This window comes from Acanthopagrus latus, chromosome 2, assembly GCF_904848185.1.
Source record: "Acanthopagrus latus isolate v.2019 chromosome 2, fAcaLat1.1, whole genome shotgun sequence".
NCBI classification, from domain to species: Eukaryota; Metazoa; Chordata; class Actinopteri; order Spariformes; family Sparidae; genus Acanthopagrus; species Acanthopagrus latus.
Window position 1 is genome coordinate 8,582,559 of NC_051040.1, and position 25,971 is coordinate 8,608,529.

Genomic DNA, 25,971 nt, shown 5'->3' on the forward strand with positions numbered 1-25,971 from the left:
AGGAGAGCTGAAGCACTCTGCTATAAAATGTGATTCATGATGAGAGTATGCCAAACAGCAGCTAGCCTTTCCCTCTTCTGGTGCCATGAGCTCATGTGTCTATAGGTGCTGCTAAATCGTGAAACCTTACCTCTAAGTGGCCTCTGATTGATGCCTCGCCGATTGGTGGCCAAGAGCCGAGTAAATTCTCTCTTTAAAGAGAAACTGTCCCTCTTGGCTTCTGGGCTGGGGGTGAAACAGATCTTGGTGGTTTTGGAAACTCATAAAAACAAACCCCACGGAGAGCAGAAGGAGGTCGTTACGCCGGAATAATGAGCCGTTAGGAGCAGCTAACAAGCCACTGGCATACTCCTCCTCGCTCTTCCACAGAGGTTAAGACCAGCTTGACGTAAAAATAATCATTTTGACAAACGGTAAGATTTAGAAAATAGCGTTACCAGCCAAGTATTTGTTCATGTACGAGGCATCGGACTCTGAATGTGCTTACACAGGAAGAAAAGAGATGCTCGGATTTTATTCAGTTGAAGGGATGATCTATGATAATCTGCGTCTCATGGGCATGATTGATAAGATAGCAGCTTTACATTTCCATATTTGAAAAGAAGTTTATAACCTGTAGTTTCTGCACACATGAGGGCAGCGATGTGGACTCGACTCAGCGATTTGATGACTTGAAACTTGACTCGGCAAAAGATAGAAGTCTCATGTTCAACTTTAAGCGAGCGATTCATGACTTGACCTGATGATTGAATGATTTGTCTGTGCTCATTTAATGTTTTTTAGATTTTGTCTTTTTTGGTCCGGCTTTCAGAACGTCAGTGTTTTTGGAAGTGGTAAAAAAAAACGGCTGAGGAAAACAGAAATGACTCGAAACAAAACACCTGCACTGGAGCAAGTTTCCTGGATGACACGCATTAAGGCAGCATTCACGCACTGATTGAAAAATGCACAACACCCATTTTCTCTCGTTTTGATCGACAGCTTGTACAACAGCCCGGAGCGCATCGCTGCTTCCACACTTAATCTGTATTAGCGCTGCGATTTCATGCTGTGCTTCATGATGATTGTGACTCCAATGGCTGATTCATTAATGCCATTTGAAGGCGACTGTGTCTAGTGCCGCTTTTCCCCGATGCCATATGCATACAGTTGGCAGGCAGCTCTCCTTTTAATAGGCCAGGCGATGCCTTGGCAGTCTAAGAGCCCCTCCGTCCAGTGCAGACATTCCACAGGATTAGCGTGGCAGCGTGGCAGCTCCTCGAAGCCAGTCGCCGTCGCTTCGGATCGCCCTTTTGAGCAGAAATCTGCCCTCCGAGGCTGGGCTAAAATTAGACCAGCCATCTGTGATTAAAACAGCTAAAATTCGCACGTGTCTGGGGGAAATTTATAGCATGTAAATGCTTCCATTTGGGCTAAATCACACTTGATCGCCCTCTTGTTGTCCGGCTTCATTTGAATCTTCGCATAAGTGTGACAGTGGGTAGTAAAATGGAGAGTGGGGTATTTCACACCTGCTGCAACCTTGACAGCAGCTTTTAGCACTTTCTTCACAGACCAGCGGGTCCTTCATGCATGTGCGACATGTTTAAGCTTCAGGACTTTCATTGATCTCCGGGCGCAGTTCTCCACCCAGCCCGCCCCTCCACACACCGCCCTTCAACCAGATCAAACATAAAGCATCTCCTTTCAAGCCCTCCATCTTTCCTTTCATGTACGCAGTGCAGGCCCTCCTGCATGTGGTTACTCCTCCGTTGTGGTGGTCTCTCTCTCTCTCTCTCTCTCTCTCTCTCTCTCTCTCTCTCTCTCTCTCTCTCTCTCTTTTCTCTCTCTGTTTTTTGCAGCGTGGGTGAGGGTGACTGCACTCATGCATGCATGAGCTCAGCTCCCACTACAACCGATGGGACAGACCTCTCTCCCTCTCAACCCCCCTCCCACCCTGCGCCCAGATCAGCAGCAGTTAATGAAAGTGGATTGATTTTCCTGTACCTCCTGCATACAGAGTATAATCTGGGGGATGAAATCGACCAGGAAAACAAAAGATCCTACAGCATTCTATTACATTTGTGGTTTTATTTATTTGATCGCCCGCCAAGCGCGGTGAAGAAACAATCCGTGTAGGTATGAAACTGCATAACTGAGATTGAAATCCATATCGGTACACGCGATTCTTTCAGCAGGGTGAGAAAAGAACAACTGAGATTGTTACCTCTCTCACATTTGTAGGTTGATGTAAAGCTAATGGCCATTTAGCACAAAGATTACAAATATAAAGAGAAACGGTTTGCCGATAGAATAAATTTTCTAATCCAAAGCTAATTAACAGTTAGCTTGGTTTGGAAACTAGCGGTGGTATGCCTAAATGTTGTAGACCTGGTGTTTAGCCAAACTCGTCACCTATGCATCTCACATTCTGTGAGTAATTTCCTTCAGATGAGACGATGGATAGACCATAAATAGCCGCTGGCTGTCTTAGCTTAGCACAACTGGTGGCACCAGCAGACAAATGTAATAACAATGCTAAGCTAATTGTGCTAACAGTAGGCTAATTAACTGCAGGTTTTACTTCCTTACCTCTTTGTTAATCTGTTCACCATATATGAAGCTACAGCCAGCAACCGGTTAGCTTAGCACAAATACTTGAATCAGGGGAGAACAACTAGCCTGTCTGCAGCCATTTAAAGGCGACAACATCGCCCTGAGAGGGTCACTAATTCACGTGTTTGTTTAATCTGCATGAGAACCAACAGATCGAGCCACGTAGCTGCTTCTAGTCTTGACGCTGAGTTAAGCTAACAAGCTGCTGGTGCTAGCTTCAAATCTAACAGACAGACATGAGATTGGTTTCAGTCTTCTCGTCCAGCTCCCTGGAGAGAAAAGGTACATGTCAGTGTTTCCACAATGTCGGCCTACTCCGCTTAATCCACGCATCACAGGTGAACTGTAGGACGTAGCCGTAATCAACTTGATTCAAAAAGTCAACAGAAAACAAAGTCAAGCAGAGCTGGATTAGCATTTCATGTTATAACCCTCCCCGCCCCGATAACGACTCTGTGTCAAAGTCCGATCAGGCTGATGGAAGGAGACAGTGCGAGGGGGGATTATAAATACTTGCGAGCGCTGTCTCCCCTCCTCACACACTTAAGGATGGATTATGGCATCTCGCAGGCTCGCGCTCAGGCCGCAGATGGCTGCTCCTCCTCCCTCTGGCCCTCCCTTCCCTCCATCTATTCATCCACCCATCCTTCCTTCCTTCCCTCCTTCCTCCCTCTCCCCCTCTTCCTTCTCCTCTCTTACTCTGTTTTTGTATCCAGCTTGTCCTCTGGCAGGTGGCTCTTCCCTTTACGCTTTGCTATCATGGCGCTGTGTCTAAGCTGCACCTCTGGCAAGCTGATGAGTCATCGTCTTAATTGCTCACAAATTCAATCCGACCGTCTGATTTATTTTCGCCTCAGCAGCATTTATACAATCACGCGAGCAAATATTTCCTTAAAGGAAATGTAGATCTTCTTTCAGGAAAGAACATGAAACTATGAAAGTGTACTAATTGTTTCCCATTAAGCCCTTACATGAAAGGGTAACCTTATCATAAATGGACAAATCATGATGCTAACAGGATTGTTACACCGTTTACTGCAACATGTGTCACTCTAGTGTGCCTCTGTTGAATGTTTTAGCATATGTGTTTGTTGTGTGTTATATTTTGGGGCAGTAATTTGCACAAAAATGGAAATACTTGCTCTAAATACACATTGTTGGCTACAGTTTGCAGTTGTTCCACTTGTCTTTTTGCCAAAATGAGTGGGTTGGCATGGGCAAAACAATATTTCTACATCTTATAGCTTAATGTTCTCCAGTATTTTGCATCATGTATTCTTCAGTATATTTTGCCAACAGCTGCCATCCTGTATTTCTGGATTTCCCTGCAGCAGTTCGTGTGCAATTTTCTTTCGAGCAAGAAGCCATAAGTTTGTTTTTTTTAAAAAAAGATATACATCCCGTGCCAAAATATTATCCAGGATGTCTTCGACTATCTCGTGCCATTATGAAAAAAAAAAAAAGACCACAGATTTTGGGGTTGTTATCAAACTTTCATCGCTTCACCAGAAGTCCTTAAATAACATACAGTACAGTACGCAGCTCTTTATTTGCAGCCGGTGCTACTGCAAAGCTGACATTTAAGGAAAAAACAAACTGAGAATTTGTTAACCTTTGGAAGCTTTATAACTGTGTGAACTCGCGCACAGATGGCTTGTCCACACAAATGTCAGCACGGTGAGGTGAACTGCAAGGAGAAATGAATATCATTACATAAGCGATGATGTCACGGGCGAGGATTGGCCTCAGGTGTCCTGACAGTCCGGATCCACACAGCGTAGCTTGTGTGTGTGTGTGTGTGTGTGTGTGTGGTCGTAAAATTACCTCTGAATATTACAAAGGAGAGGAAAACAAAATCCCAGAAGCATCCAACCCTGTGTTCTTCTGTTGTAGGTAGGGTCAGTGTAGCTCATAATAAAAAGCAGCGTTTTTTTTGTTTTTTTTTAATGGTTTTTCTATCTTGGTCCACATTTGGTCCCAGCAAGTGTGTTACATGGGGTGCTGGAGATGAAGCCCGGGAAAGAGGCCAGACATCCACCCACCCACACACACACACACTCGCACACACATACACTCTCGTAGTAGTGCCTTTCTTCCGCTTGCATCATTTTTTTTTCCTGCTTTGGTGAGGCAACACAACAAAAAATAGTATTTGTCTGGATGAAGAATCATAAAATAGAGATTTTCAAACTACGCTTCAAAAGTGTAGCTCAGCTTGATTTATGTGAATGTGTGTAATCACCGTAGGAAGTGGTTGAATTTTCTGCCTGTCTTTTTGGGGTTGTCTGACGCTGAGTCAGATGTAATTTATGTCTGTCTCGTTGATGACCGTGACCTGCAGACTGTCAGCCATTGTTACCTCGCATGAAACAGCTGCCGGTGGCTGTTAGTGACGAGCGGAGGAAGTCAGATGGGATTTTACAGGTGTCATATTATGTTCTGCCAAACTCAAACAGGCTCAACCAAAAACCTTACTGAAGATGTATGTTTACGGGAATAACGTCCACTTTGCACGTGACTCGAATTAAGCAGGTCATTTAAGAACTTATCCAACGAGAATTCACGTGATAATAAAGTCTGTGTTTCATTAAATGTACTGATTATCTGATGTCTCGTTGCCAGATGATCGGAAAAAGCCCTCAAATGACTGAAACAATAAATCAGACTGGACTAATATTCATCAGATGACCTTGTGCCTGGTGAAATATGGTCGGTAATTAATGACAAAATTTGTGCTTTACAAAGTAAGGACGGAGCAGATTGGAACATGATTAAGCACACAGATGACCTTCAGTAAATTTTATAAAATCATGGGAGGACAGCAGGTTGTGCCAGCTTTATGAAATAGAGAAGATGTTCTTTAAGTCTCTCGTCTTAAGGATTTAAGTACCCACCACTGGGCTGGTTCAGAGTGCTGGAAGGACAGTAATAAGTTAAACAAAAAGACGTTCATTATCCTGCAAGATCTTGTGTCTTTACTTGTTTTGTTTACCGGCAAAGATGCTAACGTGCAACAGATAATGGCAAAAGTTGCCAGTCCCAATTTCGGATTTTACATATGCCTACTTAAAAGACAGTTCAAGAGATGAATTAACTATCCAAATAGTTGCTGATAATTTTCTGATGACTGAGTTGACACTCTTTACACTTTGTACTATAGTAGGTCAAGTTGTCACTCAGGCTAGCTAACATGCTGTATTCTGTTCCAACGTACGCCACATGCTAACATCAGCATGCTAAATTGCTCACAGTGACAATGCTAGAATGCGTATGTTTGGCTTACCATGTTTGCCACCCTAGTTTAGCATGTTAGCATATTAATATGACCCCGTTTTAAAGATAGGCTGCTAGCATGTTCTTCTGCTCACAATAACAACACTTAACACGTTGATATTTGGCGAGCAGGTTTACCATGTTCACCATCTTCGCTTGGTGTGTTTTTATGCAAACATGTTTATTTAGAGCCACGCTGCTCACAGTAACAAAGCTAACATGCTGGTGTTTTGCTAGCAGGTACAGCCTTGTATTTGCCTTGTTCGTCATCTTAGTTTAGTGTACAAGCAAACATTAGCTTGTACTTGTTCTACCCTTAGCACGGAGTCTTACTGCCTGCTCGAAGTAGATTTGGGTGATTTTATTGTTAGATATTATAGTCAACCAGGTGCAGCCTCACTCAGTGAATTAGAGCGTGACGTGTTCAGTGTCGTTAGCATTGCCTTCCTGTTATCAGCGGCGGAAGTGGATGTCATCACAAGCATAAGAGAGGGCTTATGCACAATATAATCTCTAGAGAAACCACAGGTATGGACAGCTTATCTTGTCGGTATTAAATCCCACACAAGAAGCTGTCACAGCATCGTTCTGTGTGGATGTCCCACACAGAGAGCCTGTGAAGGAGCAGTCGATCCACCTGTGGGCTGATGTGTCATCACACTCCTGTGAAAGTAGGAGCTGCTCCTCCCTATTCAGACAAACAAGAGGGCTGGAGAGAGCTCGGCGCACAGCCAGATCAGCCGTGGGCGAACGGGAGCTCTGCGCCTGCGGTGTATCAGGTTCCAACAGTGGAAACACCACCCGGCCTCAGCCCCCATCACTCGACCTCGTTTAGGGGCCAGCATTGACTGCTCACGTTAGAGCGTTAATCCAGCTAGTCGTGAGGATGAGAGGACGAGCTTCTGCAGGCCAAATACCTCCTGCAGCTTTATATTCGAGGTAGTGAGAGCAAGTTGTTTGAAAGAGGGATTGTCAGTTTAAGAACTAGTACAGCCTGTAGGGCTGCTAGAAGTGGGTTGTTACACCTTTTAAGCAGTGTCCCAATTCCATAATAAAGACTGATTCAAACTTTTTCACATGTTCAAAACTGTACAAAAAGATGAGAGCACACACGCTAAATTATTTGTTTTATCCTGGAGTGGATATAAACTATTGTTCCAGCAGAAATGTGGAGCCGCTCGCAGGCAGCTCCTCAATTTTCATTTGGAAGAAATGAAAAACAAATTGTGGGTTGTGGTGAGACAGTTCCAGAGACAGCTGGGAAAACATAAAAATAAACTATTAAATCTTTGGAAAAACATTTAGCTTTCTCTGTGTGAAGTTGCCATAATTAAAATAGCTGTCCAAAATCACACTTAATTTCAAAGTCAGTGCAAAACCGCTGAGTACCCTGATTTATTCTATATCAAAAGCCAAGTTATCTTTACTTCTACCTTCAGTATACTGTGAGTATTCTTACTTTATACAATATATGTAGGATTAGTCGAGCGCAGGATTGGTTTCACTAAAGATCTTTTGTAGCCTGGTTTATTTCATCAGCTCTTCATTAAAAGCTGCAGTATCTCCTCTTTGCAGAACAATGACAGTCTAGTTTAAGGTCCCAACAAAAGATAATGATTTAAGAAATAATTTGACATTTTAAGAAATGCCATTACTTGAATTCTTGCAGAGGTTGAGATGGGAAGGTCGATGCCCCTCTCATGTGGTAAACAGCATGCTAACTCGCTCACCATGCAATGCTAACATGCGGACGTTTAGCTAGCAGATATAACATTAACGGGGTTCACCTTCTCAATTTAGCGTGTTAGCCTGCTAACACTGACTTAGTTAGAGCTGTGCTGCAATGCTAACATGCTGGTATTTCATTGTTTCATTTCTAATTCATTTAGCATGTAAGCATAGCAGGCTAATATGTGCCAATTTAAAGCCATGCCACTAGTATTGCTAAAAATGTTTTACACACCCGTGTATGTTTCTGAGTATTTTCTGCTTTTCTGTTTCATATAGTGTTAGACAAAACAAGTACTTTGTGTCTTTGAGTTCTGGGAATCAATGAAACATGAAACAAATGAGGTAATGTCTTTGAGTATCTTCTTTGAAATTTCATTTTGGTGGAGTGACGGTTCAAAGCCCCCCAAATACTCAATCGACTATGAAATGAAATGAAAAATCAGCTTTCTAAAACATTAAGAAAATGTCACAGACTGACGATACATTGAATGATATCAGTCATATATAATGTCTCCACATCTGTCGTCTGCACTGTTCACAATAGGAGGCTCTGAAAGAAGAAGTCTCAACTCCACACAGTCTTCCACACACAAACTCAAACCCAGATGGATTGTGGAGATTATGGGAACTCCATCTGAGATGAAACAAAAAATCCTGTTTTCTTCTGACTTCCTGCAAGGAGAAAGCAGCAGAGTTTGGTTTCAGCTGTGAGGCTAGAGGCCTGCATGGAGGGCATTGGAGGAATTTAAGGTTTTGTTTGTGTATATAAGAGTTAATCCTGGTTATAACTTGAAAAGACAAAAAGGGTTTAGCGCGAGGATGAACATAAAAGCCGGCAGTGAGCTCCTGGAGGAGATAAGTTCAGTCGAGGCTCCCGATGCTATCTGAGTCAATGAGAAAATACCTTGAGTGAGAGAGAGGTCTGTTTAATGTGTGAATGTGCCACAGACTCTCTGAAGGCCTCTTGCTTTTGATTCAGTTTGTTCAGTGAGTCTCGATTGCCCTGCCTGCCGACAACTGTAAACACAAGGAGGTTTGTTTAGGAGTTAATGTGGAGCAGGTCTCAAGGTTACTCTGTGGTCTCTTGTCACCGACACGTCTTCCCCTGGTCGGGCCTGCAGGCTGGTCGCTGTCGCTTGAAAAAAAAAAAAAAACAGCCCTGAGCTCTGCACCGGTGGGATTAAACCTGAGGGATTTGCGCGTCTCACCGTCTGCCTGTCAGGAGCCGCGCGCAGGGTGATGAGGCATGTTGTGACGGCTGTCCTCGTGGCATCAGCTGCATGAATGGGCGGCTGTTAAATCTGCACCTAAGGAAGAAGATTTCAGGGATTTTCGGGGTCCGAGGCAACGATGCGTCTGACGTGTGGGTTCATTTCACCTGCAGAGGGGTGGGGGAGAGAATGTGTTTTTCACAGAGGTTAACACAATGTGATCGCTTTGTAAATGCGGGGCCACTTCAACGCGATGGTCTCAGCAGCGGAGCAGCTGTAGAGCCTCCGCCGCTCTCACAGTGCGAGCGGACAGAAGGAGGCGATAAAAGTTTAATGAGGTGGTTGAATTATACTGTACGCTGTCCGGTCTTAAGCTGCTCCCCTGTGACATCCCTACACGACTCTGGAGCACTTGTTTATCAGCCTCTCACCCTGGATGTTCATTGACGAGGGTGTGAACTGTGGTCTGAGATCAGTGGGAGAAGATAGGTGTGAAACTTGTTTTTTAAAGGAGCTGGCTGTTTGTGAGGTGCAAGTTACCACTTGTGAGGTTGTACACAAAAGGAGTTTTCCCTTTAGGCTTAGTGTAACAGTTTTGTTTATCCTTTAATGACTGCCTACCGATTAACCGTGCCATTCTTTTTTCACCATTAACCTAGGGCCCAAAGCTAACCCATCTAACAAATGAGCCAAAAAAGGGACTCATTTTTGTCTAATAGATGAGTCAAATGAGAATGTTTCACCGCTGGTCGATGTTGGCCTCGAGTCAAATTTGTCATGAGGAGAAAAGATCAATTACGGGATCAACAAAATTAATTGGAAACAATTCTGATAATCTATTAATTGTTTCATCAAGCAGCTTACACGCACAGGAGCTTAGAGCCATGATAGCAGCTCAGTGAGGGCGTACTTTAAGCTAAATGCTAATGCTGACATGCTCACAAGGACACTGCTAACATGCTGATGACGTTCACCATGTTCAACATCTTATTTAAGCAAGTCGATATTACTATTAAACACAATAAGCTAATTGAATGCCACAACTAGCGTGATAAACCGCCCACAGTGCTATTGCTAGCATGCAGATGTTAAGCTAGCAGGTGTTAACCATGTTCACTATCTTAGTTCAGCTTGTCAGTATGCTATCATTTGCTTATAATACTGACTCCAGGCACAATGACAGTGCTAACATGCTAATGCAATGCTAAAGCCATACTGCTAAAACACTCACTTGCTCGCCCACTCAAAATGACAATGCTAACATGCAGGTGTTTAGATAGCAGGGATTTACTATGTTCAACACTTTAGCCAAGCATGACAGTATGCGAATTTTAGGTAATATAGTGCCATGGTGCTAGCATGCTAACTCAGTCACAATGACACTGCTTAGCCTAAATGCAGATTTTCTAGCTAGCAGGTATCATGTTACCGTGTTCCCCAATTGTTTAGTTTAGCTTGTTAGCATGCTAATTTCGCTAATCTAGAGCCTTTCTGCGAGCTCACCAGCTCACAATAAAGCTGATGTTTAGCTAGCAGGTAGACTATTTACCTTCGAGCATTTGCTAATTTATGACCACAGCACTTTTAAAGATGCAAATTTGAATCCTTGGCATCTGGGAATCTGTTGCACTTTTAGCTAGTTTTTGACATGTTGTTGACAAAAGAATTAAGTGAATTATTTGATAAACAAAGGAAAAGATTAATCGGTCCATTTCTTATAACCCTGTTTGTTATGTTATGTCTTGTCATGCTGCTCGCTTGTCTCTACTAGAAAGCCCTCAGCAGTCAGAGAAATTGTTAGTCAGAGGATGGAATTGAAGTGGAGCTGTGTTACACATCGGCTCCACCTCTCACTGCTAATGTGCTGTCACAAAGCGGCAGCGAGTTCGTCTCGCAAGCGACCAAGAGAGTCGAGCGGTATTATCAGCATTGGGGCCGAACACATGAATGTGTGGCTGTGGGAGCTCCTCTGCGACCAGCGGAGGAATTATCCTGACAGTCTGTGACTAGGCTCTTTTCGCCTGTCTGCCTCTCTGTGCGTCAGACCCGGGGCCCGGACTGGATGTGGGGCCTCTGGCTGTCCCCCCTGTCCGGAGCTGAGAGCCTGTCGCTTCCCATCTCCTCTCACTCAGTGGCTGTGGGACAGGCAGCGCTCTCTAATACCTCGCCATGATTCCTCTGTGATGGCGATGAGTACAGTAAATGACTTCACACTACGCATGAGATGCTGACTGGGCCCCTCCCGGCCTCTAATCGATTGACCCTCTTTTACAGCCCGTCGTGGCTTGTTAATTGGTCTCCAGCTCCCTGCTGACACAGTGACCCTAATGGAGGAGAATTACTGCTGTCTCGTCATGCATTAACCTCTCTCCTCCATCCCCCCCCCCTTCTTTTCATCAACCCTCCCTCCCTCTCAGGCCTGTAACCTCTGCTCCCATCCCCCCCCCGATTCTTCAGCACACACTCCCTGGTTTCATAGCAGCTGGGTAGATGGGGCCAAGCGCTCACACACGCTCCCGTCCTGTCACATGTCGCTGGGCCTCTGGGAGCAGCGGTCAGGTGACACCGCAGCCAACCAAATTAAAGCACCGAGGGGCAAATACTTACTGTTCGCACACTGTTGTCCCTTAATTAGTTTAAACATAATTTAGGCATGGTCGGGGCCATGAGGGGCCTCTACGCATGAGAGGTCAGATCAAGCTTCGGGGCATGTGACTCTTGAACAAAGCACATTTTTGTGAATCCCTGTCGTAGGCTTCACGTGAGAAACAGGAATACGTAAACAGGATTGTAGACAGGGAAACAGAGACAGCATCTCTGATTCAGAGATGGGGGGGGTCGAGACGAGTCGTGACACCGCTGATATCTCAAGAGATCAGCGCCCGATCGCCTTTTTCTGTTTTCTTAAGTAAGCTTTGTGTGTCAGGATGGCTTCACTGTGCCGCTGCAAGCCTCAACTCCGTGCAGCAGCTCAACCCGAGCGACTGCTGGCTCCATTATTTACAAGTGTGAATATTTCATGATGACATCAGGGTAGGGACGCTGTGCCTTAATAAGCTGTGGCACTCGCTCATCTGGCCCCCAAAAACAGGCCAGTGAAGGCTCCTCTGTGGCGCCACAAAAACTGTACTGGGGCTTGTAGTAAAACAAGAGTTCTTAGTCTTATTTTGGGTTAAAGTGCTGGAGGGGGAAAAGAACAAAAAGCTCTCCTCACCCCTGCATTAGCAAACCAGCAAATCGACGATTTTTCCTGAGGAACAGCCTCGAGCAAGGAGGAGGGTTTACACGGCTTTATTCTCAGGAAACAGAAGCCTGTTGAAACTAGCACATTGTTATCTAGACTGCGGAACCAGGGCAAAAAACTCCAACTCCAAACTGTGAGAGAAACGGTAAAAGAAAGCTTGGGAGTGGATCATCAATCATCCCTCTGTGTTTTATAAATAAACCGATCGAGGCTCTGACTTGTAGTTTTTGTCCTCTGTTGTAATAAAAGTGCAATTGCGCGGGCGAATCCTCCGAGAGGGCAACGACGAAAGAGCCGCAGTCATTAAAGGCAGCGTCTCAAACATCTGACTTTATTGTGTGTATGTGAGAGTGTGTGTTTGTACGTCATACGGCGTGATGAGTCAGAGAACCTTTCGTATTAAGCCTGTTTGAAGAGACAGACAAAAACTGAGGGTGACACAGCGCCGCTCTCACAGACTGTCAAAGAAGTGCCTTTTAGCTCCTGTTGTACTCCGTCAGGGTCGGAGTCAGTAATCTGACTGAGCGCTGAATATGCTTTTAAAAAAATAAATAAATAAAAAATGGTTGATTGTCCTTGTCGAGGTGGCTGTTAACAGTCTTTTGTCCGCAGTCGTCTTTCATTCAGAGTGATTCCAATAATAACAAAAGCTCTCTGCTCTTCTGTTGCAGTGAGGGCGTCTTCAAGTGTCCGGAGGATCAGCTGCCTTTGGACTATGCCAAGGTACCAATCACACCTCTACACACACCTTCACACACTCCTCATCCCCAAATCAAGATCATTTAACGTAGGATTTCTTCTCAAATAAGATGGTGATAACACTTTTCATGTAGCTCCTTTTCAGCTCTTTTTTTTTGAAGGGTCAGATTGCCTGTCTTTAAATGGGCTAATTAGCCTGCTAACAAAATGATCAAAGGATCATAATGAGGCTGTTAAAGGGCCACATTTGGCCCATGGGCCGCCAGTTGAATCTATAGCCACACTAGCAGCTCTCCTCGGTACTTAAGCACAACATTGCCTTGAGCTGAATGTTCATGTCGGCATGTTAACATACTGATGTGACGCAGGTTTGATGTTTATCATGGTCACCATTTTAGCTTCTGATTAAATGTATGCTTATCAGAACTTAACACAAATTGCAGCTGAGCTTTGTTTTGCAAGTATTTGGTCATGAAACTTAAGAGTTTGACCTGATGGTGGCGCTAGATGAGTAAGAGAGTAAGAGGGTCAGCAAAGTTATTGCAACTAATCCTAAAGGGTAGATTAATAGCTGCGCCAAATTTCATGGCAATCCATCAAACAGTTGTCAAGATATGTTCACTCCAAACCTCAAACCGCACTAGAGAAAAATGATTTCCAAAGTCAGAAGGATTGAGCCGCTGGGGATCATGAGGATCACGTAGCAAAGTGGTTGTTGAGATATCTCGGTCTGGACCAGAGTCGTGGACTACGGACCTGACCACAGGCATGACTAAAAAGTAGTGCTAAAACAAAGAGGGTACAAAAAGTATTTAGAGGAAGAACGTATAATAAAACAGTAAGACAATTAGGAACTTGTGAAAATGAAAACCAGAAAAGCTTCAAAACATAGTCAAATTACAGGTGCTGGAAAAATGTAAATAAACTTGTGTGCCATGATCCAACAAGGAAAATGCAAATCAGGGACGAGGCGGGCAGCTCGGATCCTGACATATAATCCTGGTACGTTAGATCTAGATGTAGTTTAGATATGAGCTGCAAACTGCCACACTGGAAGAGGAAAAACAGCTTGGTGACTTTGACTTTAAGGTCTCATAATAAGAGTGGGAAGGCCGACTGAACCACGACATTCTCCCTCCGAAATGAACTCTCTCCCGGTCCGGTGAAAGAGAACGCTATCTTAATTTCAACTGAGCTCTTTTTTTCTCTTTTTGTTTTTCAAAGGCGGTTAATCAGATTGAGCCCAGAGGGGGAAGAGATAGTGACTAACTGTGTTCAGAGTGAGAGGACGTCTCTCTCCCACGTGACGTCTCTGCTGTAAAGTGAGAGACTGCGACGCGAGGAGAAGGGCTTAGTTTCTGACTAACCAACTGAACGCTGAACGATCGGCCCTGTTTCTGAGCAGCTTTTGGCATCAACTGAAAGTAGACCGCTCTGTGTAATTCTTCCATGCAGTTAGTTAGCATTAGCCTGAATTAGCCATCAAGCCATTTACCCCCCCCCCCAGAGCTGCAGTGGGATCAGCAGCGCAGGTCTGCATGCTGAGCTTGGAGCGATGAAGGCGCCTGTAATAGCAGGGACTCCCCACGGGAAGGATGTGCTCATGGCACACCTGTCACACGTAGTTATTTACCCTCGCAGGCTCCCAGTCGCCTGCAAATTACCCTCCGTCCTGGTGGTCTTACCGTCAGGGTTATTGTGACGCTCCTTCGCTGTACACTGTCCTTCGACAAAAAAAAAAAAAAACTGTGTACAAATACAGCCGAGTGCAGTCATTAAAGGATTGTGCTGCTGCTGCAGTAGTAATAGTAGTAGATAGTGGTAGTGTGGGACTAACAATGGCTGAAGCAGACGGAATAAACCCCCAAGTTGGAGCTCCAAAGAGCTTAACCCACCCCCCCCTGATCTGCTAGGGACTAAGTTATTAAAAGGTCATTACAGCCGTCTCCCTGCAGATTCCAAGGCTGGAACAATGAGAGTTTCAGTTTGCTGGAGAGGATTTTTTTTTTCTCCTCTTTGGCTCTCCTGAAAGAAAGAATGTGATTATGGCAGCAGAAAAAGCGCTGCGAGTCCAGCATCGATTTAACTTTAGCTACAGACCCGATTTAACAGGTCAAGATGATGCTTTAATAGACCTCTTTAGTCTGGCAGAGGCATCTGTCTGTCTGCCTGTCCAGAAACAATGAGATAAGTGGAAGCGTTTTATTGTGGCTGATTTTCCAAATGGCTCCCGTGTTTCTGTGCTGAGGCACGTGAGCGCAGTCGAGCTGCTAGCGAGCGGCTATTTGTTTAGAGGGCTGTTGTGACATTTTGAGGAAGTGGCTTTTCTTGTTTGACCAGTGCTCAGCCCGTGTGACAGCATGGGGGGATGGAGATGCAGAGCCGGGCTGTAAATCCTCAGGACTGCGTACTGTAGGGGAGGATTTGGGGTGTTTGGGCAGAAAACTGACTCATCCCCATCGTTCAGTGTCCGAGGAAAAGATAAATCTTTTCCTCTGCTCTCCCCCTCGCTCTCTCTCTCTCTCAGAGGTCCTGTAGACCCATAAAGTCGTTACCACTGCAGCAGCTGAGTTGACTCACTGTTGCAGTTTTCTTATACAATCAAACAATTTGACTTTAATGGCGTTTGTGTGCGTGTGAATGAAGGATTCTGCATGCCACTCAGGATTTATTCTGCAGAAATCGACCTGGTATTTGTTGTGTAAAGGGATAGTTCACAGTTATTCGTGTTCCATTTGACTTGACTTAATATCACTATCAACTGTGTGCATTAAGGACAGAGCTGCAAGAAGAAGGATTTGTTTAGCCTAGCTTAGCATAAAGACTGGAAGCAGGGGGGAACAGCTAGCCTCTGTCCACCCACCAGCGTCTCTAAAGCTGACATGTTAATACATCGTAACTCTTTTGTTTAACAGAAATGTAACACTGACTGTTTCTAAATATTTAGATTAATCTACACTGAACAGTGTTTTTATATGTAACATGAGTATCTAACTGTGAGACAATACGTCATTTTCTGCATTCAGATCAACACAGCAATGATGGTAAAACAATACGGGTCAACTGCCATAGGTCCAAGAACCTCCTCCTGACCCGTCCAACTCATTTCCTCCCTTTAGGCAAAAATAATAAACATTCCTCTGAAAAATGTGTTTGATTTAGAGGGTTAGGGAGATGAGGAACAGAAACAATATGAGCTTGAAAATTTAAAATATGTGAAAGGTAATATTCTCTTTTTTTGTTATTGTCAGTAAATCCCATAATAAGGTATTTATACTTATTGTTAAATTGTTGCAAGGCTCTTTGTTGTTTTTGTGGTTCATTATTTATGTGAGCAACTCACTCTCTGTCACTGTCCGGTCAAAGCCATCGCCCAACTTCATAACTTTTATTGATAACTTTCAGCTAAATGCATGATATTGGATTATTTAAAGATATACTGATATCTGCCCAACTCATTTTCTACAGATGCCAACTCCGTTACCAATATATATGCACTCAACTTTTCTCAACAATATTTCAGAGAGCATGAAGAGTCTGAGTGGAAATAACATTTATATGTTTTTTTTTTATGTTTTCAAAATGTAATCACTGTGGAAAATTTAAAAAAAAAACAAACTAACCCTTATATCAACAAAAATGTTCATTTCAGGACAATGATGGTGTTTTGTTCCAACGACCTGCTGATATTATCGTGTGTCAGAGATTATTTATCTTAAATAGTGTGAGATAACTTCCCTGACCTGAACCCTCTAAGGTGAAACCTGATCCTTTAGTTTACCTGAAACATTAATTAACACCAAACTTGGAGATAAGTGGCTTTTATTTGGCAGCAAACGGCAGTGGAGTGTGTTTGAATACGGTATGTTACAATCCTCCAGTGTGACCTGTTCCTCCCCTCTAACTCCTCATGACCTCGTCCTGCTCTCCTTCCTCAGATCTACCCCGATCCGGAGCTGGAGCAGCAGATCCTGGCGCTGCCCATCCGCTGCATCCACAGTGAGGAGGGCTGCCGCTGGACCGGCCAGATGAAGCAGCTGCAGGTGAGAAGCTTCCACATCCTCTTTCACTTTCCCTTCATCTTCTTCCCCTCCATGTTATTAAACACTCTGACTTCTCCACCTGGTACCTGTTGCCGCCCTCCCTCCCCTCGCCTCCTGCAGTTGTCTGGCGGCGGTCTGACTAATTGCCCAACAAGTGCTGCCGTGTGTGTGTGTGATTCTGATGCCTCGCTGTCGTGTCTCCCTCAGGGCCACTTCTCCACCTGCGCCTTCAATGTGATTCCCTGCCCCAATCGCTGCTCCGTCAAGCTGACGCGCCGCGACCTGCCCGACCACCTGCAGCACGACTGCCCCAAGCGCAAGGTCAAGTGCGAGTTCTGTGGCAGCGAGTTCACCGGCGAGGCCTACGAGGTGAACGCCGACTCCAAACCTGTTTTTTTATTTCCCTCTTTCCTGTTGCAACACGGCGGGAGTTTGACGTAAACAACCCAGAGTGCCGCAACATAATTTCCAGCCCCATGTGAAAGAGTCTTTGTGGAAAGCAGCGGGAGAGGCTAATGCACGTGTGTCGCTGCATTCAGAGAGCGCTGGTCTGTTTTGAAACGACACGTGTGCTGGCAGAAGGAAGTGAACCTTTGACTGGCTCTTTCATACCAAATATGTTTTCTTCCATCAGTCTCCTCACTAACACCTCCATCATTTCTACCACTCTGCCCCCTCCTCTGTTTACTCTGGCCCTCAGGGTCCCCCCTTATGCACACACCGACGGGGGCATTAATACACCTTTTGGATCTCACACTGGAATCATGTTTAACACTGTGACTCATTCAAAACCTTTCAACACCGCTGACAAATAAGACTTGGACTAATCTGCAGGTTATTCTCTAAATGTATCGATTGTTTGGTTAGTCTATAAAATGTCATAAGAAAGAGGTTACAAGGTTACAAAGTGCTTTACATCGACAACGATATAGAATAAAAATAATGTAGGAGAGAAATGACGAAGACCAACTACAGATAGTAGATACATGTAAACAGAGACATCTCCTGTATCCACATTATTCACAGCATGTGCTGACTGCAGTAGCTCGAAAGTGTAATCATGTGTTTAATTTCCTCCCCAGAACCACCAGGGTGTGTGTCCTCAGGAGAGCGTTTACTGTGAGAACAAGTGCGGAGCGAGGATGATGCGTCGTCTGCTGTCCCAACACGGCATGGCCGAGTGTCCGAAACGCACGCAGCCCTGCAAGTACTGCGGCAAGGAGTTTGTCTTCGACACGATCCAGGTCAGTTTCTCACACAGAGTTTCCCCCTCGTGACTCCTGTCAGCATCACCGTACCTGTCGTCTGTCCTGTACGAGGCTCTCAGAGGGTTTCCATGCTGTCTCTGTCCTATGGCAGCTGGATGTTACTGAGAGCTGTCTGGTCTTTTATGTGGAAGCACCTGCCTCTGTTCACATCTGGCCAGAGGCTGAGCAGCCTGTCTCATTGTCCCCTCCCTCACGCTTTGGGGCCAACATGTGTTACGACCGTAAAGGTCATAAATGTTTGTCTGTTTTAAATATCCCTTTTTACCTGATTGAGAGTACGAGTGTGTGATTGGTTGCAGGTGTGTTTGAGTGGTTGTAGGTTGTCCCTGGGAGCTGATTGGTTCCTGCCTAGAAGACAAGGGTTTACAGGCCAGCTCCTTTCCAGTTCCTGTAGTCTGTCTTCTGCAGACTGCCAGCAGTGTGTGACTGTGAAAAATATGTTTGTTAATAAAACTAATGAAAAATGCTTTGCTGCTAGTGGTGCTTGGAGGAAGAGGGGAGTCTCACACTCTTGCTGCATCAGGGTTTCCCCTAGGCCCTGGTTGTAACAACATGTCAAAACCCAATCTTGCTTTTTCTACAGTCATTTAATTTAACATCATTTCATATCTACAAACAACAGCTGGAAAGTACCTTTTGGGGCATTTTGCCTCCTAATATGACACTTTCTGACATTATGGTGGTATAAGATGCCAATAAATACGCAGTATGTAAAATTTTGATTTGTTCAAGCAGATTCTGCTCTTGACAGTTTTCTGTCCATTGTAGGGCTGCTGCTTGATATCATTTTGTTTAAAACCGCAACTCTCCAAAAACAAAATACATAAAACATCTATTTTGATGATCAAATCCTCATTTGAGTCATTTTCTAAGCAAAAATTACAAAACAAGTTGCTTCTTTCAGCTCCTCTCATATGAGGATATTCTTCTTTTCTCGGTTTTATATACAGTAATTTCATTTTAGGGGGATTTTGCCCACTTAGATGATTTGACATTTTCAGTTTTAGTTTCTTTCAGCTCCTTAATCAGCTCTCAGCCCATCAGTCTGTTTTCGTCCTCTCAGTTAAATGTTCTCATGTGTTGATCCAATGATTTACTTGACTTTTCGTGCGTTATGGATATTTTCTGTGCCCTCAGGCTACATGATAAATTATTTTCCTTTTTTTCTGGTCTATTTCTGCAGCCTCATTTTTAACAGCATGTGTATTTTTTTGAAACTTTCAAGGACATATCGTCCCGGTGCAGCCATCACTGTGCAGCGCGTGTTCTTATCACTCATCCTGTCGGTTAGCACCGCTCATATTAACACCATCCCCCGACTCCCTCTGCAGAACCACCAGTACCACTGCCCTCGGTTCCCTGTCCAGTGTCCAAACCAGTGTGGCACACCCAACATCGCCCGAGAGGATCTGGCTAACCACGTGAAGGACAACTGCGGCAGCGCGCTCGTTCTCTGCCCCTTCAAAGATGCCGGCTGCAAACACAGGGTAAGACCAACCTGCATCATTTAACCTTAAAAGATTATTTCCCTGCCTCTGGAGGAACCTTTCTGTCGGAATGCTAATCAATTTGTTAGTTTACACGCTCACTTCCTTCATATCTGTGCTCACTGTGTCCAAAGTAATGATTTCACGAACATACAGCACTGTGCCTGTAGGCTCTGTTTTAATGAGAGCAACACTTGTGTATTCTGACTGCACTTTTCGGTCTATTTTTGAAGCTGACGTCAATTTGAGAAAATGTGGACACGCTCGAGGAAGAGCGGCAGATGAGCGTCTTACTCTGTGATGTCGGCTCCTCGATCTGTTAAGAATCACAGAGCATCTGGAGAGCCTGATGTGTAACGTGTACAGACGGCCCAATGCGCAGAGAAAAACATGACTCCGCAGCAGCAGAGTGACCATTAAATATAACAAGACAAATGTCTACGCTCTTCAGACTCGTAAATAGAAGTTCATCTGTGGGTGCACTTAGCTGTATATAAACGATCGAGACAGAATCCACAGTTTCTGCAGTGATATTTATAGTTGTCTCTATTTTTCGAACATGACTTTCCATAGTGTAAACACGAAGGACATGAGGTTCGTCCTCAACAACATTTCATCACTCTTCACCACTTTATTGTGCAGTGAAGGATGACACTGATGTTTATCTCAGGGTCTAATATAATAATACACAGCCTGGCACCGTGTGCGACTTAATAGTAGTCGAGGAAGGAAGCTTTTGTCATCTTTCTCTTACTTTAAACTTTCCTCCATTATATGCAAATCCCCCCATTTGTTAAGAAAGATCACACAATATGGCCCAATTCAGTTCTTAATTGTGTTTTCCAATTATGTTCTATTCTGTTCTATTTAAAGTGTTCAGTTTTTTGTTTTTTCTTTCTTAGAACCAACTCATGCATCATTGTTTTTCTTTGAACCAACTCATGCATTCACTTTTTAATTTATTAAGGCTTAAAGTGGTTAAAGTGGTTAAAGTTTCATGTGGTTTTCTGTATTCTGTTGCCAGTAAAACTTCTATGAATATGAGAAATAAAAGAAAATCAAAATCAAATATCAATATGTGAAGCATTAATAATAGAAAACAATTCAACAAAAATATCTAAGCCATCCAGAAGCTCCAAATCAGATCTAAGCTTTGCATCACTTTTCACAGCTGTGAATGTGTAAACCCTACATGTACTGACGGTGCAGCAGCCTCTGTATAACCTCTGTGCTGTCTCTCTTGCAGTGCCCCAAACTGGCTATTGGTCGTCACCTGGAAGACACCACTAAGTCCCACCTGACTATGATGTGCAACCTGGTGGGTCGTCAGCGGCAGGAGATCCTGGAGCTGCGGAGGGAGATGGAGGAGCTGTCCGTCAGCCATGACGGCGTCCTCATCTGGAAGCTCAACGACTACTCCCGCAAGCTCCAGGAGGCCAAACTCCGAAGCAACCACGAGTTCTTCAGCCCGCCCTTCTACACTCACCGCTACGGCTACAAGCTGCAGGTGTCGGCCTTCCTCAACGGCAACGGCAGCGGCGAGGGCTCCCACCTCTCCGTCTACATCCGCGTGCTGCCCGGAGAGTACGACAGCCTGCTGGAGTGGCCATTCTCCTACAAGGTGACTTTCTCCATCATGGACCAGAGCGACCCGTCGCTTTCCAAACCCCAGCACATCACCGAGACCTTCAACCCCGACCCCAACTGGAAGAACTTCCAGAAGCCCTGCAGCAGCCGCAACTCGCTGGACGAGAGCACCCTGGGCTTCGGCTACCCCAAGTTCATCTCTCACGACGAGATCAAGAAGAGGAACTACATTCGAGACAACTGCATCTTCATCAAGGCTTCTATAGAGATTCCCCAGAAGATCATGGCTTAAGATCTGACCTTTGTGTTTCTTTGGATGAAGGAGAAAGATAGGTTAAAGACTTGAACTGACACGTAACCTTGAAAACTTCTACACACTTACCCTTTAGATACTTTCTGCCCTGACAGCCTCTCCACCATGGAGCTTGAAGCGAGTCTGTATGGCTGTGCGAGCTGACTCGGAGGACCTTGATATATCACAGAGGAGAAAGTGTTTGGTCTGCAGAACCATCACTCTCTGGTGTTTCTTTTTTTATTCATTTCTTTTTTTTTTTAATCTGTTTGCTGACCTTTTATCACAGTCTACAACAAAAAGCCTTGGAAATCAAACAGTGCCTAGAGAGTTTATCTTAAGTTATATTTTTGTTGTTATTTCCGCAGTACAGATGTTAAAGATTATGGAAAAGATATAAGAAATGGGGGTGAAGGGCTTCACTAAGCCTCTGCACTTAGAGTGGCGAGAAAGTTAGTCGGAAGACATCCCGGCGGGGTGATCTGAGGAAGAGGGAGCTCAGCAGACTCAAGCTCAAGCCCAACTGCCTTTGTTTACACACCCATACAGTATACTCCCATTGATCCCTTAACAAACACAGAGCCCTTGGAAAGAGACTACTGGTGAAGTTTGTGTACACACAAGCGTCAAATAGCGGTTTTCGAGTGAACAATGTCAATCTTGGTGATTTTCATATTTTAAAGGACTAGTCGGACACTTTTGGTTTCAGATGAATGAGAAGATCAGTGCCACTTATCTCTGTCCCGTCAATACAACCAGCAGCCGGTTAGCTTAGCTTAGAACAGAAACTAGAAAAGGAGGTTATGGCTAGCCTGATGAATCATCACGTTTCTGTAGAAAGTACAGTTGTTTTTTGTTTTTTTTTATGTTTGGCAGTTTCGTGGTTGTACTTCCTGGAGTGTCACGGTTTACCTCGCAGTTGCTTCAAATAAATATCCCTCCGTTAAGTGGCAAATTATAATTTTACCCTTTGTTTTTTTTTCAGATTACAGAAACAAACAAGGTAAAACATTTAAACCCGTGAGCTTTAGAGGTTCTGGTGGATCATTTTTTTAGCAGGTGGACAGAGCCAGGCTAGCTGTTTCCTCCTCTTCTTAGCCTTTATGCTAGGCTAAGCTAACTTTCTTCTGACAGTAGCAGCCAGTTGAATTAGATCAGCATGAAGACAGGAAATAAGCTAGCCAGTCAGTCAATCTACCATCGTCTAAACTTCTCCAATTTAAATATGAGCCAGGTTTCACTCAAGCAAATGAGCTTATTTTCCCAAAATGTCAAACTATTCCAAAACATTGAAGTTACAGATCCGTCTCTTCTAGCTAACCGCTCCATCACAGGACCTGTTTATGGCCTGTGTTTGTAAGTAGTTCGAACCAGTTGGATAAAAGCTTATGGAGCGTGCAGACGTACCAAACATGCACTTCATAGTGACCCTATGAGGCTTATTGTGTCCGCCAATAGGAAAAAAAAAGCACCTTTTTCGTCGGTCTTCGGATGAGCAGAGCAGACAAAGAGGCCAGTTGTCGGAGTGCACGCGCATTTAATAGTGAAGGAAAAGCCATGTGGCCTTTTTATACAGTATGTCTTCGCATGAGGGTTTTAGGGGTGAGCAGGGCAACATAAACACATGCATGCTACATGTGCTACCACCTGGACCACGTTTTTGTACTGTAACCTGTATTCTTGAAATCCTCTCCTGTTGATGGCTAATTTGTCTCTTTTGTTGGACCATTTGAAAGTTGACAAATTGTCAAAAGACTAGTTTGTTTGTTTTTTTTTTTACGTTTTTTTGTTATGTTTTTATATACAGAAAAATGTGAACACCGTTGGTCATATAACCTATAAAGACAATGAACACTGGGCTGTGAAGTGTATTGTTTTACATAGCCCGGGCACGGACAGTGGACTGTTGGAAAAGGACGACTAATGAGGAGGATGTCTGCAAATAATTAGGTGTGTTGGGGACTTGGAGCATTTGGATGGACACTTGCCCTGTGCGATACACCCGTCTCCATCACAGCGCCATCAGAGCGGTGGAGGACTTTGATGATACAGTACACTCATGATGTATGTGAATACTAATGTAAAAATGCAGAAGCACATTCTGTCTTTTTATTATTCTACATGGAACAATTCATGATTTCTTGTCATAATACCAGCTGATATTTTACAGTGATTTAAAGAAGTGAGAAGACGAAAAACTTTTTTGTAAGATTCTGTATTTTTAAAAATACTTAGCTGTTTTATACAAACACTTTTCGTTGGAGAGTCGGGGTTGACTTTGGGAATTTTCAGACCCTTTCGTCTCTTGGACATTTGGATAATTTGTTTGTACTCGTGGTTTGAGCCTCACATATTCTGTCTGTATTATTTCCTCTTAAAAGTATTTATTTTAAGGAGCCGTCGTGCGAGTTTGCACAGATGGCACAAATGTTTTAATATGTTGATTGATGAGTGCTTGTCAATTTCTTAATTGAAATAAAATACCATATATTATAGTCATTGTACCGGTTGTTTTTAAATACCAACTTGCCAAAAAATGTTTGATCATTTGATCCTAAAGACGTCACCAGACAAACAGTGCTGGCACCATTTTTGATCTTATCGTCTGCTCGTATCCACACATTGACACATAAATCCAGGACTCGATGAAATGCAACACAACCGCTGCTGAACTGAGTAGACTGAACATCATTTTGTTCTCTGACAAAAGTGCAGTCTTTGTCACAACAGTATAGGACCCCGAGTAGACCTGACCTAGAATAAGTAGACTTCAAACTGGGAATAGATAAGATTCAAGATTCAAGGTGATCTATTTACGTTTCGTCCTGTGCTGTTGATAGGTGCGACTCTAGATGGCAAAGCGATCTGATACCACCTGGAAAACGCTGGGGCATCTGTTTCTGTCTGTCTCCACTTCAACTGAAAGGAAAAATGTGTTGATAAGGAAATTATTTATCATCTAAAACATTTCATTCGTCAGCGTGACTGCTTTTGTTAAACTGAAGAAGCTCCTCCAGAATTAGACCCCACTACTGAACACTAAAGAATTACTGAACGCATTTTGACTTAAAACACTGTTGAATCATTGATGAAATATATAATCAATATTAATTCTTAATGAAGCTAAAAGGCTATAAAGCTCGTCTCAACGTCACAGAGTAGCCATTATTATTACTCTGAAGTGTTTGTTTGCCTCTTTCAAAGTCTCCTCTGAGAAAAGCTCGCCTCCTGTCCTGACCTGTTGTTGCATGTAAAGAGTTTTGTTCAGTAGCCTCCCAGTCCAGATCAATAATCCACTCAGTTTTCCTGTCGGATGTGCAAAAGTTTGTGCTGTTTAAGTCATTATTAAAAGTAAATATATGGGAGGCCCTGTTTCTGTTCTAGACAATCCACAGTAGCCGAACTTCTTTATTTCCATCCTGACACCTACTCAGTGATGTAGGTTAAAGGTGAGCACAGTTTCTGTCCTGCCTTTTCTTGCAGTCTCTGCTCGAGATGGAGGGAGGCGAAGGAGCAGAGAGGAAGTGAGGCAGACACCAGGCACCACTTTGAAGCCATGCCAGGAGTTTGCATTAGCTTGCAGTTTGGATGATGTTCAGTGCGGTGGGATTTAGGGAAGAGGGGAAAATGAGCTTTTGACGTGAAAGTCACTGAGTGGTCCCTCAGGAGGACAGTCCTGTTTTCCACTTACAGCGTACAATAGCTGGCCAAAGTCCTCCTGAAACAGACTCTCTCTCTCTCAGCTTTTGAAAACAACATCTGTTTTAGGAATACAGCGTAACTTTTCTTTGCTTCTGTACAACCTTTTTGAGGGGAACTGCCAAATACCCTTGCTTCGTGAGTGACCTTATTTTTCATTCAGGATAGTTGTTTTTAAGTTTCCCCGCAGTGAGAGGGATCATTCATTGAATTCAGGGAGGGGTCCTCTGGTCAGGACAGTCCCCTCTGTCCCTCCTCAGACCAACACAGAAGAAGTTCAGAGCTGCAAGTTGAAGCCTCAAACTTTCCTGGCACACGGTGTACAACCAACAGCCCTGCGCTGCTTCAGGGCGACACAGATTGAAAATAGTAACAGCTAATTACACGTTAGCGAGCTCCATGTTTCCCATGCGGAGTGGAGTCACGTGCAGCTCGGTGTTACAGTGCTGCCCTTTGGCTTTGCCCTCGTTCCAGCGACCCTTCCGCTGGCTCTGTAAATGATTTGCAGGTACGGCCACGTTCTCATACACAGCGCGCACACCTCATTCCTGCCGGTCGAGCTCAACCTTTGGTCAACGTATTCTGAAATTCAGATGCCAGCAGGGTCAAAGGGGGAGGCGGCGGTGGCGGTGGTGAAGGAAGAAAAAGGCCCAACCCATGAGGCTCTCCTCGCCCATAAAAACCAACACATCAAAGAGGGGCTGTGGTTTGTGAGGCGGTGCCATGTTGTCGTCCCTCTTACTGAAGATCAGCAGTTCTGCTTCACAGTGCAGCAACTGAACAGGGGTGGTATCAGAGTGAGGGGGGTGAATCGGCGTCCCGCAGCACAGATAAAAACTCTG

General features: G+C 44.2%; 1 protein-coding gene across 2 annotated transcripts in view; it reads left to right on the plus strand.

The window, feature by feature from the left end:
• traf4a (tnf receptor-associated factor 4a) overlaps nucleotides 1-23,925 on the plus strand; it is a 40,164-nt gene extending 16,239 nt beyond the window's left edge. Inside the window, exons 2-8 of one of the 2 annotated variants that reach the window (XM_037081967.1) lie at nucleotides 12,726-12,777; nucleotides 16,692-16,796; nucleotides 17,004-17,165; nucleotides 17,879-18,040; nucleotides 19,396-19,551; nucleotides 20,798-20,890; nucleotides 20,987-23,925. In XM_037081967.1, the coding sequence (XP_036937862.1) occupies nucleotides 12,726-12,777; nucleotides 16,692-16,796; nucleotides 17,004-17,165; nucleotides 17,879-18,040; nucleotides 19,396-19,551; nucleotides 20,798-20,890; nucleotides 20,987-21,430 (1,174 nt within the window). In that variant the 3' untranslated portion in view covers nucleotides 21,431-23,925. Of the gene's footprint in view, nucleotides 1-12,725; nucleotides 12,778-16,691; nucleotides 16,797-17,003; nucleotides 17,166-17,878; nucleotides 18,041-19,395; nucleotides 19,552-20,797 lie in introns of both variants that reach the window. The other variant, XM_037081958.1, reaches the window with a different exon arrangement.
• Nucleotides 23,926-25,971: the final 2,046 nt, after the last annotated feature.